The sequence below is a fragment of the Cyrtonyx montezumae genome, unplaced genomic scaffold, assembly GCF_038088225.1.
Source record: "Cyrtonyx montezumae isolate F1298 unplaced genomic scaffold, pur_monq_1.0 scaffold_8, whole genome shotgun sequence".
Lineage (NCBI taxonomy): Eukaryota > Metazoa > Chordata > Aves > Galliformes > Odontophoridae > Cyrtonyx > Cyrtonyx montezumae.
The window spans coordinates 43,794,001-43,813,567 of NW_027072089.1; the positions used below are offsets into that span (position 1 = coordinate 43,794,001).

The following is a 19,567-nucleotide window of genomic DNA, read 5'->3' on the forward strand; positions in this document are numbered from 1 at the left end:
TAGTGCTTAGAGAATGAAAATGCATGAAGATTTCACTGTAAAGAAGTGTCTTGCTTACTGCTGTGAATACAGCTTCAACCTTTGCAAAAACAATACATTAAATGCATTGCAGTTAGCCTATTCAGGGATTTGTTGGATTCTATACATGCAATCTGCAACCTTACCTTCACAGTCAGGAAAAGAGTGGTGGCCAGGCTGACAGCTGTCACAGTGAATTCCAACTATCCCTGAGCGACAAAGACACCTTCCAAGAAAATCACAGACTTCAGGCTGGGTACCCACTGAGTTACATTTGCACACTGCAACCAAGAAAAGAATTTTCAGGCACAGATTCTAGAGAGCTCTCTTCTTTCAACTTTCAAAAGAAAGAAAAAAAAAGAAAAAATCCTCTCCCTGGTGGTCAAAATCTTCTCAGTGGATTGTCAGATTTATTTTTTTTCTTATTAGCTTTTATTGATTGCTCATCAGTAGGAATTAGTACTGAGGGAGACATTAATGAAAATCCATTAGAGAAAGAATCTGGCTCAAAGTAACTACACAGTTCAGTGTCAGTGTAGAAGCACACTTAGTCTGTCCTCACTTATGGACAGACTCATCAATCCTGAATGGTGTTTCAACCACTGAAAGCAGTTCCCCCTTTTCTAGGCTAAAATTAAACAATTTATGGTTTGTGATTTACAGACTCAGGAGGCAAGGGTTCATAAAATATATAAGAAGGCAGTACAGATAAATAAAGAACTCTAACAAGAGACAGCTTTCTGGTATTAATATATCAGGCTGCCCCTTCTCATCAAAGTAAGGTTACAAACTAAAATTAAATAAAACAAAGATAAGTAACAAACGCTTCTATTGGTATTCAACATGTCAGCAGTTAATTTAATAAATTAAATTTACTCTCAAACTGGAATCCAACAGTTGTATCATAAAATAGACAGCAATCAATTTAATAGAAGCATTTTTAGATAGGAATTGCTCCTTGTCAAGTTTTTCTTTTTTGATTGCCATGAGTTTTCAGAGAGTTTCATAGGAACACATCTCCATGTCAAAAGAATTTCATTTCACTGCACTGGCACAGGCTGCCCAGAGAGGTTTGGGAGTTTTCTTCTCTGGAGACATTCAAGACCCGCCTGGACGCCTACCTGTGCAACCTGGGCTAGGGAGCTGCTTTGGCAGGGGGTTGGACTCCATGATCTCTGGAGGTTCCTTCCAACCCCTACAATTCTGTGATTCATTTCTCATTATAAAGCACAGGTCTGTATTTTTGGATATGCCTGCTGAAAGGGAATGTTTTGGCTTACCCTGGCAGAAGGGATAATAAAAATAGCCAGCTGCACAGGTATCACAGGAAAATCCCTGAAATCCAGTTCGGCACCTGCACTGTCCAGTATTTCCATCACAATCACCATCCAGCACTCCTGCACCATGGCACTGACACGCTGGAGAGCACAGTTGTAAAGAAAACATTTACAGTGTTAAAGTATTTCACTTGGAAGACAAATGTTGGCATTTACACTGGAGATAAGTCTCCAAGCATAAAAGAGACAATGGAACTTACGCTGACACTGGGGGCCAAAATATCCTGCTTTGCAGCCACTTTCTAGTTATAACAGGAACAAAAAGACAGGAAAGAACAGAAGTTAGCGCATGAAAATGTGCAACTTCCTGTATTTTTGCAGAGAAAACCGTATTAGTACTTAGTAATTATTACTACTGAACCAACAAAACTATTTGCATGATCCTTACACACAAGTCTCATTAAAAAAGGTAAATCATCATCACAAGCTTAGTCCAAGAGCACTAATTCTTCAGATACAAAGATTTCCATTTAGAGACACCCACCTTTCCTATGCCTTCAGACTTAGATGCTATCGTTGAAAATGTAAATATTTTCAAGACTTGTAAGCAGGAGAAAACATTTCCTCATTTTATCATGGCAAATATTTTTCCTTCTTCATTTTAAACGTATGTGAGAAAAGAGAACGTGCAATAGAGCATACCCAGTGCCCTACATGAATAATTATTTTGGATGCTCTCTGGGGATGATAGTTGTCTACATTAAATAAAGCTTTGTGAGCTGCAGTGCAACAACAGATATTTTCAAGGGATTTAACTTGTAAATGGATGTGCATTCTCTACCTGTACCTGTTTGCCACATTTGCAAAAAACATTTTCTCATTTGCTACTGTGATATCCAGTACTATAAAAGTAGTAGAAAATTGAGTGGAATAATGTTGCTTTTAGAACATTACAAAGTACTCATCCTTTTTGTTTGTTTGTTTTATTAATCCCGAATTATATTGCAAGTATTCATTTGATCTGGCACTGGCTGTGATGTCTCAGTTCTGCAGTACGATGATATATGCTAAAGAACCCACTAAGGCAATCACTGTATGTATTTCAGACAGCTACAGGGTGGGCTAAATAAGAAATACACATCCCTCAGAAATTCAAGTTCTTTACTGCCAAAGGCAATGTACAATTTGCCAGGTGTAAGGAGACAGTCCAGAAACAGAGGACAGTTAGCCCCAAGAGATTTACACTGCAAAGCAGCTGACAAGTGGTACATGTCAGAAAGCCTTGATGGATCTGAGCATTTAACAAGATGGTCAGGCTCTTTTGCAGATGTTTGCCAGAGGGCTGCTCAACTTATTTTTGATCCATAACTTCTTGGAACTAGCCAACCAAACTGTTTAATATGACTAAGACTATGCAATGAACTTCTGGTAAGAAAAAAGGTTCTCTGAAAGATAAATAGCAACACTGTCAAAACTACTGCATAAATCTTCCTGAAAGAACGAGCACTATTGAAACTATTAAAAATGATTAAATTGGGAAGATAAACAAAACACAAAGAACTTGCCTATTATGTCACCAGCTATTGCATCTCTTGGATTTGGAGAAGTAAAAGGATAAGCAGGAATATCTTCAAAACAAAAGAAACAAAGTATATTTAAAAGAAATACACTTACTTCGCTAAAAAATCATGACAAATCATAAAGTTCTGTCCTGTCGATACAAAGAGTATGATAATTACATGACTCTAGAAACTAATTACTGTTTTGTTCTCTTTCAGTTAGCAAAGGGATAATAAACTTTTGTTTACCGAATCAGGTAAAAGTCTGTCCACAAAAGAAATGCATGAAAGGCCTAACATCATTTGGAAACACTATGACATTGCTTTCCTGCTCACTTTGTTTTTGTTCAGAAAGCCTTCTTGTTCTTGACAGCATTACAAGAGCTACCTAGGGAACTACATATTTATTTCAGTTTTTATTTCCAGTTGAAAGTACATCTCCTACTATTTGCCATTACAACCCAGTACCCAAAATGACAGAATTTGTGACAACACTCTCCCACTCCGTACTTTTAGAACTGAATAACAGAGTCATAAGTTTTTATGTAGTATTTAATTTTCTCAATTGTCAATGCCTAGTTCTAATTCTCAATTAATTAATGCCATTCGATTTCATTCTATTGCCATTTTCAGTAAATGGAAGCACTCAGTTTTTGTGTGACATCAGTTTTTCTCACTTGTTTATTTTCTTTGGCTTTACAAACACCTTTCCCTGAATCACTTTAAAAAAAGAAAACAACTTAAATCTGTAACCTTTCCTTCAACCATATTATCTGCACTTATCTGCATTTTGGCACAAGTATGAGAGCACTGCTGACAGCTTTCTGCTCTGCTAGGAGGGCCTTTCCAATATTATGCAGGCAGTAATTTACAACTATTTCAAATTATTTTTAGAATCTTCTGAAAGCCCACAAACTTAGTTTATTAGGGTTGCAAGTTCTAAATCCTCTGAGGCCTAAAGAACACAAAACCATTTTCTCCCTTCTCTTTCACTAGTCATGGTCTACTTTCTAGTTCAATTGAGTTATACATAATGACCCTGAGACACATTTGAACATCTGGTCCACTGGACTTAGGTTGTATAGCATTCTCAGAATTCATGCAAGACACCTCTCTGTTACTATCTGATTTTCAGGTATCCATTTAGTTCTGTGAAGTAAACCAGACCCTCTTCAGTGTTATGACTACTGATTTCTCAGGAAACGTGAACATGAAAATTTGAAATACCAGATGAATCAAACAGATCAAACAAATCAGACATAATGAAAACAGTTAATTCTTTAAAGCACATTTAAAATACTGGAGAAGAGACATTTTGATTTTTGCATACTTACGGATACAAAACGGAAAACCATAGAATCCATCAGCACAGTGTTCACAGTTTTCTCCCTGGAAATTCCACTTGCAGAAACAGCGGCCAGATCCTTCCTCACAGCCCTCTGAACGCTCCAAGTCACAAGGGCAAGCTAAGCAAGGATCAGAAATTTGGCATTTTGGGGAAAGAAACTGATTTGTCTTCTACAGCAGTGCAAAATGGCATTATAACATTGTTTGCAGTTGCAAATCTCTCATTATTTCAAGAAATAACATCTGCACGCTGTTTCATATTTCCCAAGCACTCTATACCATCAGTTAATCTTTACAGTATTTCTTAGGTGTGAGATCTACATTATTCTCTTAGTGTTTAATTTTTTTTTTTTAACTCAGAAAGCTGCATGTTATTACTACACTATCTTTTCTGTGGCTTTTGTTCAGTTCATCTCTGTCCAAAGTCTAGGCTAAGCATCATGCCCTGTCTATCTTCCCTTATACATCATATTCAGCATTACAGCAGAACTTCATCACAATCTGACCTCCCATTCATATCAGTACCCAAACAACAAACCAAAGCTTCCTCCCACTTGTCACAAAGCTCCATCAACCTGTTTGTAATTCAGCTCTTAGCTCTTATCTGTATTCAGTTCATCTTTTTTAAATGTTATATTAATAATAATCCCATTTTACTATTCATTACAGATGGTTCAGTATTAGATAAAGTAGGAATAACAATTCTTATGACCTTTTGAGCTATAAAATAAAACTCACAGGTGACCAAGAGTCAATAGATACCTTACATGTTAATAATAGAGCTAAGAGAAGCAAAGTCACGAGGTTATGGGTGGCTTCTCAAGGGGTCATGCCAGCTGTGGGGGGTGTAGCTGATACTACCTCCTCAGCAGCATTTTATGACTTACTTCCTTCTATTGCCCTGCTGCTGGCCTGAAGTTTTATATTCACATCACACATGTGGAAAATAACTTAATTGAGAAGTGGTCTAAAGCAACACAATTTTATTTGCAGTTCTTTTCAAGAATCTTTTAAGCACTTTTTTTTTTCCCTTCCCAAAAATACGCATCCCCTGAACTAGTTATAGAGAGGAAAGAAAGAAAAAAAAAAACCACAAAACCAAAACATCACTGCCACTATGAGAAACTACTGAATACAGAAGACCTTACATATACAGCCATCAGGAGCTCTTGCTGGAACGCCATAAGGACGATAGTAACCTTTTGCACACTTCTCACAGTTAATACCAGCTGTATTATGCTGTGCAAAATAAAACAGGAGGAGAATATGAACTAAAAAGAGGAACTTGGAAGAAGAATCAAGAAACAATAACATCCTTAACGCTGTTCCTATACACAGCTAAGAATGGATCATCACAGGAATAAGACAAAAAAGAAGCATTAATGCACTAAAGACAGCATTTGTCATTTGGTTTTCTTTAACCACAATCTCTACAGCGTTCTGTGTTAGGGCATTCTCACATAAAGTAGCTGAGTTTTAACTTTAAAATATGAAAATGAGCTATTTAACAGAAGATAATTTAAATCTATGAATAAATTTCCTCTACAATATCACAATTAACTTATTTTTATAATGCCTTTTTTTTTTAATGCAACACATACATCACATAGACAAGTGTGTGGAGTTTACCTTACACTAAATTTTCTTTTTGAATACACTTTGTCCAGTATTAGCAACATCAAAATAAACCAAAACTTCGTAAGTCTATGTGAAACGAAGTAAAAATAGTTATTCCATCAGAAAAATATGCATCTCTGTAAATGTGTTTTAGAAACGCAAAAAACACTGTAGGCATTTTGAAATAGAGTAAAAATACATAAATCTCAAGTGAACAAAGTCCTAAGTATACTGCAACTCCTGCTGTAAAGCTCTCTTTTGAGGCGAAGGTGACAGGAGCATGCACCAGTGATGGCATTTGTGAGTTGACCAATTAGCAGTCACAAAACCTTCTGGCGGGTGCAGTCTCACGAGCAGGGGATGAGAGGAGGAAGTAAACCATGCTCTGGAGCAGCCAAAAAAACAGACACCTGCCCTCATCCCCTTTGCGCTGCTCAGTTCCTCTCCTTAGGGCGTGTCTCAAGACATGGCTACAGAGACTTAATGGGGCAGCTGGCAGGGTTGCTGATGAGCAGGGCACTTAGTACATCGTTATTGTGGTTGATACTCTGTTTACTCAATAGCTCTCTTGACAGGAGCTTCCTCTAGCACCGCAGCTGAGCTACTGTTGAGAAAGGCCAACAGCAGGTTAGGGAAAATGATGCTCACATCTCACAGTAGATGGAGACACACCAGCTGTTGCAGCACTTGGCCTGGCAAGACCACAGAGTGGCCCAGTCACACTACTCGAGACTGCAGGACTACCTGAAGACTGTGCAGCAATCCTCAACACATTGCAGGGCACATTCTTCAGAGATTCCTAACACCCGTGTCACATTGGAGACCTCATCCTGTGCAGAGCTGCAGATAGTGAATGCCACTCTCTGGGCCTGAGGCTGTAGAGAGTGCTTAGGTCTCTCTCCAGGTGCTGGGGCTGGTGACAAACCTGGGCATAGCTTATTGATAAGGATCAGAAGACACACCAACACCACTGATATTGCAGTAGGAGTGTTACAGACTGCCTGAATAAGAAGGTGAATTAAGTATTTTTTATGCAGTTAGAGAAAATCTTGCAATCGCAGGCATTGGTACTTTAAGATAACTTTAACCATCCCAACACAGCAGGGAGTAAGCAATTCAGAAGTTAATTTTACTTTATCAAAGACAATTTTGGGATGTAGAGGCTTATGATCCTGAAGGAGGAGATACTCTGTTCAAGAGAACACCCACAAACTAGGAAGAACTGGCAGAACAAGTGAAAGCTGAGGGTAGCATTATGCAGTGACCATGAGACTGAATTTTAAGATCCCAAGATAAGCAGGAAGGACCAACAAGATAACTTTACCAGACAGCATGAACAAAGTTCTGCACAGAAATGTCAACTGGAAGAAAAAGGACATTTCTTCTGCTCATGCTAGTAAAAACAATTTTACTCTCTTCTGATTGCTTTTTGGACAGCGTTTGATTATACTGTGGCAATAAGATGGAAAATACCCTTTAAATTTTACTAGAAATCAACTTGAGAAACAATCTTTTACAAGAATGTATTACTCAATGACATACAATATAAAGTCTGTGACTCCAAACTGACATCAGTTGGTCCAAAACTGGCCAAGCTTCTAAGAATGCTAAGGGCCTGAAGCACATGATGTGTAAGGAGAAACTCAGAAAAGGACCTTGACTGGCTTGGAGAACATATGTTTAAGGACAGAGTGTCCAGTGGTGGTTTTTCTTTACCTACAAGGAGGTTACAGAGAAGACAGAGCCATGTCTTGTCAGACACGCACACCAGGACAAAAGCCAGATGCCACAAGATGCAACTGGGGAAATTCCCACTAAACAGCAACACAAATCTCTTTAACATAAGTGTAATTAAGTGCTGCAATAAATTATCCAGAGACTGTGTCATCTCCATCCTTGGAAATTTACAGAACTCAATCAGACACACACTTACACAAACTGTTACAACTTGCATCTAACCTTGGTTTGAGTAGAGCACTAGTCAAATGACTTCCAGAGGTTCGTTCTACAACTCTGTTTTTTCAATACTAAAAACCTTACTTCGTGGCATCACCTATGCCCTCCTTTAGTCCTGATGATGAAGGAAAGCACTGTGTTTTTGCGTCCATAAAGAACCAGCCGGACTGAGTTGGTATTTTATTTAGGACATTTTACTTCCCTTTATTAAGCAGAGAAATGGCAGAGTTCATAATAATATGAAAATGACATTTTTATAATTAATTGCTTATTGTGTAGTTTTATTTGAATCACATAGGACTGTGCATAAATAAAATTTGTGTGTCATTTACATATTGACAAACAGTGTTGTATGATGCAAATTACTTTTAGACATTTTTATCCCTGCTCTGTGTACAAGAAATAACAGTAGAGGAATGGAGCTATCTAAACTGGTCAGCCTCAAAACTATCAGTGAGCACACAGCAACACTATAGTACACCTTCTTCAAATACCATTTACTTAAGCAACCAAAATCTCTGTACCTGGCAGTTAATGCAGACTCCTCCACCTTCATAATGCCCATGAATATTTAGGCTTCCTCGATGCTGATCAACATCAGCATCATAGTAGCAGTCAGTTGCATGTCCATGGCAATTGCAGGCTGGAAAAATGATACTCCAAGTCAGCTTTCATCATCATGCCAGAATTCATAGAACTATAGAATCATCATGGCTGGAAAAGACCTCTAAGATCATCCAGTCTAACCATCTGCCTACCACCAATATTTCCCTCTAAACCGCATCCTTCAGTACTACATCTAAACATTTATTGAACACATCCAGGGACAGTGACTCCACCCCCTCCCTGGGCAGCCTGTGCCAGTGCCCAACCATTCTTTCAGATAATAAATTTTTTCCTAACACCCAGCCTGAATCTCTCCTGGAACAACTCAAGATCATTCCCTCTAGTCCTATTGCTATTTACATGTGAGTAGAGGGTGACCCCAAACTCAACACAACCTCCTTTCAGGTCATTGTAAAGACTGATAAGGTCTCCCTTGAGCCTCCTATTCTACACACTGAACAATCCCAGTTCCCTCAGTTGCTCCTCATGAGACTTGTGCTCCAGACCCCTCACAGCTTCACTGTCCTTCTCTGAGCACGCTCCAGGGCCTCAATGTCTTCCTCACAGCGAGGGACCCAAAAATGAACATAGTCCTCAAAGAGTGGCCTCACTAGTGCTGAGTACAGAAGGATGATCGCTTCATTGCTGCTGCTGGCAACACTATTTCTGATACAACCCAGAATGCCATTGGCCTTCTTGTTAACCTAGGCACACTGCTAGTTCATGTTCAGCTGAATATTGACCAACAACTCCAGGGTTTTCTTTTCTACACACTGTGCCAAGCCCTTAGCATTGCCTGGAGTTGTTGTGGCCAAAGTGCTGGATCCAGCACTTGGTCTTGATGAACTTCATCCCATTGGTCTCAGCCCAGCTATTCAGCCTGTCCAGATCCCTCTGTAGGGCCTCCCCACCTCCAAGCAGATAGACACTTCCTCCCACATTGGTGTCATCTGCAAAGTTACTGAGGGTTGTCCAGATTATCAACAAAGATATCGAACAGGACAGGCCCAGTACCAACCTTCTTGTGAACACTGCTCATGACTGGTCTCACCAGATGGATTTAAATCCATTTACCACCAGTAACTCAGTAATATAGCAGAGGTGAAAAAGACAACTAGATTATTTATATATACATACACTCATAATCTTTGTAGTACCCTCTTGTGCGCATATTTACCTATCACCAACTAGATTTTCACACTAGAAACACAAAGATCATACAGACATGAGAAAGACATGCTGCTAGGTTTATTAGAGGAAGAAACAGTTGTACTATCTAAAAACTATATATTTATGCATAAAAGCAGAATTAGAAATCTCCAGAAGAATGGTCTCAGCAGTTTTTAAAAGTTACAAAAAAAACATTCAAAAGCTTATTCTATGACTCAATGTCCAAAAAATGCATAGTGAATGCAGCTTCAACCCAGATGTATTTATTTCAAATAAACAATTATAGATAATTTATACATACTTAAAAAGGAAATTTATACATACACAAAAGGACTCTCACATACTCAGCCATAAATAAAGCGATATCAACAACCTTTGCTATATATTTATCATCTGTTCTCTTAATGGAGTAGTTTTAAGTTTAAATTCATTCTACTGCCTGAGAATTTTGGATTCAAAAGGATATTTTATCTGAAAAAAGCACGGTATAAAGAACAGTAACAAGAGTAATAATAATAAATTGCTATGAAAAAAGGACTGAATTAGATGACTGAGAAAATGGATTTTCCCCAGAATATGGTTGCTTACAGTCTCAGCTGTGATAAATTTTATTTTGGATACTATGTGATTAGTTCATCTCCTGTATTTTCCTTCTTATTAAGCCAAATTAAGGTAACAGTTGAACTCGCAGAGGATATGTACATTCCACTCCAGCTGTGAATAACTGTTCTGTCACGTTTTCAATTCCTTTTAACAGATATTTATACTTTAGTGCTTAGAAGAGACTGAAAGAGATGTATCTGAGAGATTTCGCTTGTGGACACCTCAATATCTCTTACAGATGCCCTCCCCTAGGAAGTTCACATACTAAAAACATCTGAGATGCCTCCCCTGATATGTTCATGGTGTTGTAGATGCATCAGCTGGCTTTACCAATCTTCTTACATCAAGATGGGAGACCTAAAGCCAGAAAATCCCTTACCGTTTTACCTTCAGCTAAAAGGTCAAAAAATACAAATTGCAGGACAAGCCCAACATTCATGACTGGCTTGCAGAGGAGAATTAAGCTGAAAAATAGCTCTACATTTTTAATAGATCCTACAAATACAGTTTTAGTGAAGAAAAGAATGTATCTAATTTCCCATAGATCTGCCTTATGTAACTTCACTGTAGAAGGTATTAGTCAGAACCAATCTCTTAACTTTGATCCCTTCATTCATGGAAAGCTCTGTCTTCACTGAAACATTTCAGAACTGTAATACAATTATGAGTAAGAAACAATCATAACAGTAAATGAGCAGAACAAATCAAAAGCAGGACAACGTTTTTAAGAAAAACTTGCCCTATTTACATTTTTTCTTGCAGGAACAACAGGAAAAGAATGAAGAAAGCAAGAAAAGACTTCTAGAAGCATCTGAGTGCTAGGTAAGCTTTAAAATTACAAATGTTAGGCATTCCAGGGAAACCTTACTAGGATTTCCTCAAGTTATTCCTCAAGTTACAACTTTAGAAAGCAATGACTTCACGTTTGGGAAAATCCTCTCTTCATCTGAACTAGGGGATAAGACTGGAAAAAATGGATTCCTCTAAGTACCTCAAAATAACAATTAAAAAGAAAAAGAGCTCCAGTCCTCCAGTCCCATTTCATGATGGAGGAAGCGTTTCCTTCTAACATAATCCTATCAAATATTATTCAAATTACCTGGTACAACTGGAAGCACAATATGGGGAAAAACAATTCTCCATGCCTTGCTGTGTGATCATACAGCCAAAGCATGAAAACTGGATCCTTCACTGCATCTTCTCTAGGCCTTTCTGTCTTAATAGCTTTGGACAAGAAAGCCTTTTCATATAAATTGTCAACAGCATAGCTGAAGAAAATCATCAGATTCCTTCATGGTTTGCTGCCAGGAAACAGATAGGTCAAGCCTATGTTCCCCAGCTGAGTTTTGACAAATAAGATGTTGATTCAAGATATTAAGTCAGAAAATGAAAGAAATGACCACATGGGAAAAAAAAAAAAAGATTGCTGGAAGGAACTAAAAGGAATGAAGACAGGATGATTTTTTACCCTCTGCCCAACTGCCAGACAAAATGAGGATCTGTGCATAGAAATGAACGTTTTCCTTTCTCTACGCTGTAAAAACAGACAAATCCTCTGTGAGCTATATACAGCTCACAAATATGTCTGCTGACAGCGATGAGAAATCATTCAGTCAAAGTAACAATATTTTCTCTGACAGGTGAACATAAACCCCTACCTTATGAAGCACTTTCATACAACTTTGAGACATTTGTTGGCCCACACTGCTCTGGGAAACTCATAGTAAAAGACTGACCCTACCTATGAGATCCCATCAACCTTCTTTCAGCTTCCCCAAAGGAATTTCAGGCTACTGGAAAGTTAATGAAGCTGTTTTAATTCCTTTACTACCAGCTTCCAGAAGAAGCCTGCACCTGGCCAACATTCTCAACAGATCACCTGGAAGTGCTAGAAGCAATCCATACAAAAAAAGGGTATCTTTTTCAGAGGCAGTTGGAAGTTAAGTTGTTTTGGCTCTGAATCTTGCAGGTGAACTTTTATAAACTCATTCTTTTAAGACTGTGACATTATTTATGCTCTTTGTCTATCTCTTCCTGGCAGAAAGTATTTTTCTTTCAAAGTGGGGAATTCAAATGAAGTTTCAAATACAGTCCAAAAATTGAGTCTCAACATGCCTGCCTCTGATCAAAAGTTTTAATAAACTTTTTTTCCCCCCTTCAACACTCTAAGAACTGCAATTTTGATTCAACAAGCAGCATCTTTATTCCACAAACTAATTACAGAGATACATACATTTGGCTTCCAGATAAACATCCCCTGTTAACGGTTCGTACCCGCTGGCTACACTAATCTCAGGAAAGGCAGACAAGTTACAAAACTAAGGCCAGACACAAGGGGAAGCAGGGGCTGCCAAGACATTTGCTCAGAACAGAACGTGCACAGAGATGGCTAGCACTGTACCAAAGCCACTGTTTTCTGGTCAAAAAAAAGAAAAATATGCAGAACACTCATGTCTGACATTAAGTACCCCTCAAGAAAAGACAGTCCATGTCCAAGGATTAAAACATAAAAGATGGAAGAAAGGTCAAGGGGCTTCTCCAGCTTGACTATTAAGTCTGTGGTTCTATAGCACTCCAAACTCCAAGAGCACAGGAAGAAACACACGTGGAAGAGACTCTCATCTTAGTGTCCATTTGCATCAGGCCAGCAAGGGGCAACTGCTGGTTTGAGAAAAGAGCACAACCCAGATCACTGTCAGTGTTAAAAAGGAAGCTCAGAGTAGACAAGTAAAAGTAAGCCAAAGATCAGTAAGGCAGAAAAGCTGCATTGTTTTATGGGTAACGTGAAACACTGCCAAGGCAGGACTCCATCGCTGAAAGGATTTTCAGATACATTTCATGGTTTGTAAATTTAAGAGTCTTTGGAGAGACAACAATTTGCACTGGTCCTGAAACAGAGGAGCATGCTTAATTCCCAAAAGACAGATTTCTTTCTAAAAAACTGTTTTATGAGAGAGACTTTTGAACCGCATGCCTTCATAATATTAAATATACAGTAGCTATAATGACAAAACCAATGAATAACTCAGATTCTCTTCCCAACAAAAGACAGCAAAGACTGTATCATTATTTCTTGCAATTCCCAGCCATAAACTCATGCTAAATATGTCACTGTTTCATACAGACTGTATCTTGTAGTACTTCACTAAGTACTTATTCCCTCCAAAAACAAAAATACATGCCACATAGACCCACACACTCCCCTTCTGCTGATGGTACACAAAATGTAGAAGTCACAGAAAGGGTTCTCCCTTCCTACAAGTTAAGAGTGACCTATTTGCAAGTTTAACAGAGCTAAGAATTTATGCAGACTCTCTCTTCTGAATACAAAGACCTTTGGCAACAAGGAGGCAAGTTTCAAAGCTGTACAAGATGCATATAATCTCTGCTCTTCTAGGGAAGACCCATAGTTTGTCAGCACAGTGACGACTAGGTAGAAGTGTTGATTCAGCAATATCACAGGACGATTTCGCTTTTTTAATGCAATATTCTCACATGTAAGATGATATTCATTGTTTAATGAGAAGAGAAAAAAACAAATAACGTTCACTGCATTATTTAGTCATTACTGAGAAGAAAGAATTTTCTCAGTTTACTGAAAAAAAAAGTTGTCAAAACCTACTGTGTGCTAGGTACACATCATGGCTAATTCCTACCCACTCATCATAGTCCCTTTTTAACTAACTTATTTTTTACTACTCACGTTCACATATATTTGTATTCCCAGCTGTTGCAGGTTGCCACTGTTTCTGATTATACCCAGGGCAGCAGTGGTCACAGGTTTCCCCACAAGTGTTATGCTGACATTCACAATGAAACCTGAAGAATGAAAGTCTCTTATTATACTGAAGTTAAATTTTAATTTCTTAATCTTACTCAGCGTGAGACTTGCACACAACGTGAAAAGGACAAGACATCAGTTCATGTGAAGTCAAACAGTACAACTAGAACATTGTAGAACTTGCCTGGAATTATTTATGACTGATTACTTTAATATTATATATTATGATGGTTGGACTAGATGATCTTGTAGGTCCTTTCCAACCTTATGAACCTATGAGCTTATTAGCATAAATGAGTTCCAGAGAACATTTATAATTTGATTCAATAGACTGAATTAAGAAATCTTATGCTAAAATATTAAATATATAATAGCTTAAGATGTACCCGATTTTAGCTTCATTCCAAGGCTCAAGTGCGTTGACCTACAGTAAATCAAAACATCTATCCATTTTCTGTGCATGCCTTTATAATTTTTTTGTTATGCTTTGCTTACAATTACTGTCTTCATTAAACCACAATAATATGTCCTTCTTGTTACATTTAACATAGCTCATATTATTAAGAAAACACCTTATTTATTTTGATATAGATGAATAGCCTCCCTAAGGGCAAGCTCTTTTAATGAGCTAGGTCTTATTATCATGCATAGCAACTAAGTCCTAGGAGTAACAAACAGATCTTGAGACTGGAAAGTCTTTTCCCCATTATCTGTATAGTCTAATAACCAAGGGACAGTATAATTTTAGAGTGTAACCACTCTATTCTGGTAGATTTCACACTTTCTGCACTTACTTTTCCCCAGCATAGGCATATGAAAACAATCATTTGCTTGGTTATTCTTCAGTGGAAAGTAATGAAAATATTACATTACATTGATAGTTTATTTAAATGCCACCACAGATAAAAGCAACAGCTATTTTAAACTAGGCTCTTAAAATGTGTTTTGGAGAGATTATTCATGGCCATTTTTCTAGAGCAGATGAACCACGAAGTCCTAATCTATCTCCTTGTGAAACCAATATGTAAATCATAAAATTCACAGAGAAAGGGAACTTTCCTATAGATTTCAGATAATTACCAGTTATACCTACAAATTCAAGCTCACTCATATAAAAGTGCACTTATAAATGAAGGTTTAGTAAGATAATGTATCCATTCTTTGACGTAAGTATACTCCTACCGACAAATGACTGAACTAAAATGTGACAATAAAAACATTCCTTAAACAATTAAAGACTGTAATGTTAATTGTAAAAACGATTTACTGCTCTAAACAAATATTTAGAGACAGATGTCCAAAGGATAAATAGTTATCAGGCCCAAGCTGGGCTCCCATGAAACATTCGAGCAGAAAAATGCAGACACTTCCACTAACTTTGTGGCTGTTCTCATTAATAAAATAAGAATACAATATTGAAAGTCATAGTACACTTTTATAAGTATTTAAATAGTCAGTTCACTCAAAGGAAGTGTCTTTTCAGCATGAACAAAACAAAAGCTCTGAGCAACCTGATGTAGCTGTAGGTATATCTGTTCATGCAGTAGAGTTGGAGTAGATGATCTTTAAAGGTCCCTTCCAACTCAAACGATTCTATGGTTCTAAAAACAGGATATAATTCATTCAGTTCCTGTTTTTATTTTTCCAAGTAATTATCAATTTTTTTTGAGCTCCATAATGTTCTGTATCACAGAATCATAGAATGGGCTGGGTTGAAAAGGACCTCAAAGATCATCTATTTTCAACCCCCCTGCCCTGGGCAGGGTTGCCAGCCTTGCCAGGATTGACCACGCTGCCCATAGCCATATTCAGCCTCATCTTGAATGACTCCAGGGATGTGGCATCCACAACCTCTCTGGGCAACCTATTTCAGTGCGTCATCACTCTGAGTGAAAAACTTCCTCCTCACATCTAACCTAAATCTCCCCTTCTTAGTTTAAAATCGTTCCCCTTTGTCCTATCACCATCAACCTATGTAAAGAACAATTTCCCCTCCTGTTTGTATGCTCCCTTCAAGTACAGGAAGGCCACAATGAGGTCTCCCCAGAGCTTTCTCTTCTCCCATATCTCTAGGAAGCTCACTTTGTTCTTGAGTTGGCCTTCTAATTTCTCACGTTGGGAGGTGATATCAAGCCACGTTTTCCAGAAAGAACTAAGGGTTTCTAATGAATTATTAAATCTTATTATTTCATATAAAAAGAAAATCTAATACTTTATGTTATTGTATTTCATATACAATAGCTCTTGGCATATTTTCATATCAATTACGAGCAGATCCTCATTTTTTAAATATAATGAAAATTTCTAGTAAGACCACTTTTGGCAGTAAAAGAGGCCATCTGAAAACATCAGCTGACATGAAATTAACATAATGCTCAGTTTACTTACCGGTACTGGTTTTCAGCACTTTTCGCATTACATACTTCAGCATGACCATTGCAAACACAACGACCACCAATACTGATGTCCTTTATACTGTAGTAATACTATGGAAAAAGCATAGTTGTATTCTTGTATTACAGTATAAATATCAACATCAGTTATTTCTACATTGTTAAATCTTGCTTATCAGAATTTTAAAGGCATGATTTTACACAAGGGAAAGCCAAGCAGTCAATAGTCAAATCTGTACTGATGTTATGCCTCAGTGTGTGTTCCAGCAAAATGAAGTCAATGCCCACAGGGTGCCTGATAGCAACAGAATATATTTGCAGGTTTGTGCAGCTCACAGTAAATGCATACTACCATAATCCTCCACTTTCCAGCAGCTACACAGCCATCAGTACCCAAGCCCAAAGCTTGCTCAAAGCCAGCTTGAGGAAGGGGAAGTAAAATACAGTCACAGCATCAGTTTGTGAGACCTTGGTCTGGTCAGCAAATAGGACACACTTGTGTGAGCAGTACTGTTTTGCCCATTCAGTCAGACGTGGTCACTAAACACTAGAAACAGATCAATATCACTTCCTCAGACAAAACTCACTGCTACTCAATATAGATTTGAAATTGTGACCTAAAATCAAGCCACTTTGTAACTCACCCTAATCCCTTTCAGGCATCCAGACAACAGAAGATAAAAATTCATTAAAAAAATCAGTTCAACTCACTGAAAACCTCACTAGCATATAAATATCAATAGTAACTTCTGTATGTATTTTTTTGTAGCTCAAAAATTATTTAGTGCACCAAGTAGAACAGAGAGCTGATGGTAATTTTTGATCTGCGTACCTACAGAAAAAAAATAAAGGGACAGTTTTAATGCTACTAGAGTATAAAAAGGGTCAGAACTTTTTGCAGTTTTGTCTCCTGCACTCTCAAGTTCACAATATAGCCCCTGTAAAAAGGTATATACACTCCACTGCAGGTGGAGTTGGCTGCCACAGAAAGAAGCTTCTCGAAGTCTGACAGCTTTTTCAACTCTCTCGCTCTCTGGATTCTGCAAAGCTACTTTTCTCTAGGCAGGTGAAGAATATAGATGGGAAATAAGATCTTATTTTTTCTGAACAATCTCTATTCAAATATACAAGCTAATTTCTAACTGTGCCTACCACTTAGAGAAGGTAAGCAAAATCTGTGCTTCCAGTTACTTCAGCACAGCTAGAAATGACTACTGTGACTCTCGTAATTATATCTGACTGTTTTGGCTTTTATATAGTAAGACTTTTTCACAACCAAGTCCACAGTTACGTGCAGCTTTGCATAGCTATGCTGTACTACTGAACAGTAATTGTACTGTTACTGCTTAGTAATAAATCGTATCAGTAACAGGCCAAAACAATTAATAGGTCACAGTACAGACATAAAACATACCCTATAAAATTCAATGTACCATGAATTCAAACCATGAATGGAGGAAGTCAGGAAGTTACTTGGACAGAAGAACTTGTCTGGTTTTCATCTGTTTCTCTAGTAAGTTGAAAACACAGACTTTTCTTAGGAACATTAACTCTTTCCTAGATTTTGAAGGTCTTCACAATGAGAATTTGTGCTCTCTTTTAACAGTTCAATATAACACAATGTTTTATTCATTTGCCCTACATCGCATGGCCATAACATAGAATCATAGAATGATTTGGGTTTGAAGGGACCCAAAGGATAATCAAGTTCCACCTCCCTTCCACAAGCAGGGACACCATCCAACCTGATCTTGAACACCTCCAGGAATGGGGTATCCACAGCCTGTCCGGGCAGCCCATTCCAGCACCTCACCACTCTCTCTGTGAAGAACTTCCCTCAGACATCTAATCTAAACCTTCCCTCCTTGAGCTTATAGATCTTTCCACCTTGTCCTATCACTATCTACCTTTGCAAAAAGTTGATTCCCCTCCTGTTTATAATCCCCTTTTAAATACTCAAAAGCTGCAATGAGGTCTCCTCGCAGCCTTCTCTTCTCCAGGCTGAACAAGCCCAGCTCCCTCAGCCTGTTTTCTTAGGGGAAGTGCTCCAGCCCTCTGATAATCTTGGCCTCCTCTGGATCCTCTCTAACAGTGCCATACCCTTAATGTATTGGAGGCCCCAGGCCCAGATGCAGTACTCTAGATGAGGTGCCACAAGGGCAGAGTAAAGAGGGACAATCACCTCCCTTGTCCCTGCTGGCCACCCCTCTTCTGATGTAGCCCAGAATACCACTGGTGTTCCGAACTGCAAGAACACAATGCTGGCTCACGTTCAGTTTTTCTTCCACCAGGACCCTGAGATCCTTCTCCACAGAGCTACCCTTAAGGCATTCTTCAAAAGTACCTTAATTAAATCTGTGCTGCTTGCCAGGTAAATAACTGCATTTGTATTTGCCTGTAAACAACAACTTAACATTTACTTAAGGCAATAAGGGTACTAAATGCATCCTATCAAGTAACTGAAACAGTTTCATGACTTTTGATGCAGAAACCCACACAAACGTGCAGTACCTCACCCCAGGGTTTCCTCCAATTGTTACTGATTTTGTTACTTATTTTAAATAAAGAGGTCAAAAATAACAATATAATGTGAAGCTTACAATCTCTCTAATATATTAATTTTTATGCATTGTTCACTTAAGGGGTTTCCTTACATGCAAGCAGAACTTTGGCTGTCAAGCCCTAGGATAGCCGAAAATTCCTATGCATCTCTCTCAAATAACTTGTATACAAATAGTAACTTTTGAGTAGGCCCGTTGATACCTGCTCCTTCAGAAACTCAACTGTGTAAACCTAATGAGGTTCAACAAGGCCAAGTGCTAAGTGTTGCATTTGGGCCAGAGCAATCCCAGGTATTTATACAGACTAGGGAAAGAAGTCCTGGAGAGCAGCCCTGCAGAGAAAGACTTAAGGGTCCAGGTGGACAAGAAGCTGGACATGAGTCAGCAGAGCGTGTTTGCAGCCCAGAGAGCCAACTATATCCTAGGCTGCATTAAAAAAGAGGTGGCCAGCAGGTAGAAGGAGGTGACTGTCCCCCTCTACTCAGCTCTTGTGAGGCCCCATCTGGAGTACTGCACCCAGGCTTGGAGCCCGCAGCACAAGAGGGACACAGCTCTTGGAATGGGTCCAGAGGAGGGCCACTAAAACGATCAGAAGGTTGGAGCCCCTCTCCTATGAGGAAAGGTTGAGGGAACTGGGCTTGTTTAGCTTGGAGAAGAGAAGGCTGCAGGGAGACCTCAT

At 38.5% G+C, this 19,567-nt stretch overlaps 1 protein-coding gene across 1 annotated transcript in view; it reads right to left on the reverse strand.

Annotated features, from left to right (window-relative positions):
* Window positions 1-19,567, reverse strand: part of LAMA3 (laminin subunit alpha 3) — a 112,765-nt gene that overhangs the window by 75,880 nt on the left and 17,318 nt on the right. Inside the window, exons 6-14 of the mRNA XM_065752634.1 lie at window positions 16,323-16,420; window positions 13,857-13,972; window positions 8,299-8,417; window positions 5,350-5,440; window positions 4,189-4,320; window positions 2,861-2,923; window positions 1,556-1,597; window positions 1,299-1,436; window positions 165-299 (exon numbers count right to left, since the gene is read on the reverse strand). Coding sequence (XP_065608706.1) covers window positions 165-299; window positions 1,299-1,436; window positions 1,556-1,597; window positions 2,861-2,923; window positions 4,189-4,320; window positions 5,350-5,440; window positions 8,299-8,417; window positions 13,857-13,972; window positions 16,323-16,420 — 934 coding nt within the window. The remainder of the gene's footprint in view (window positions 1-164; window positions 300-1,298; window positions 1,437-1,555; window positions 1,598-2,860; window positions 2,924-4,188; window positions 4,321-5,349; window positions 5,441-8,298; window positions 8,418-13,856; window positions 13,973-16,322; window positions 16,421-19,567) is intronic.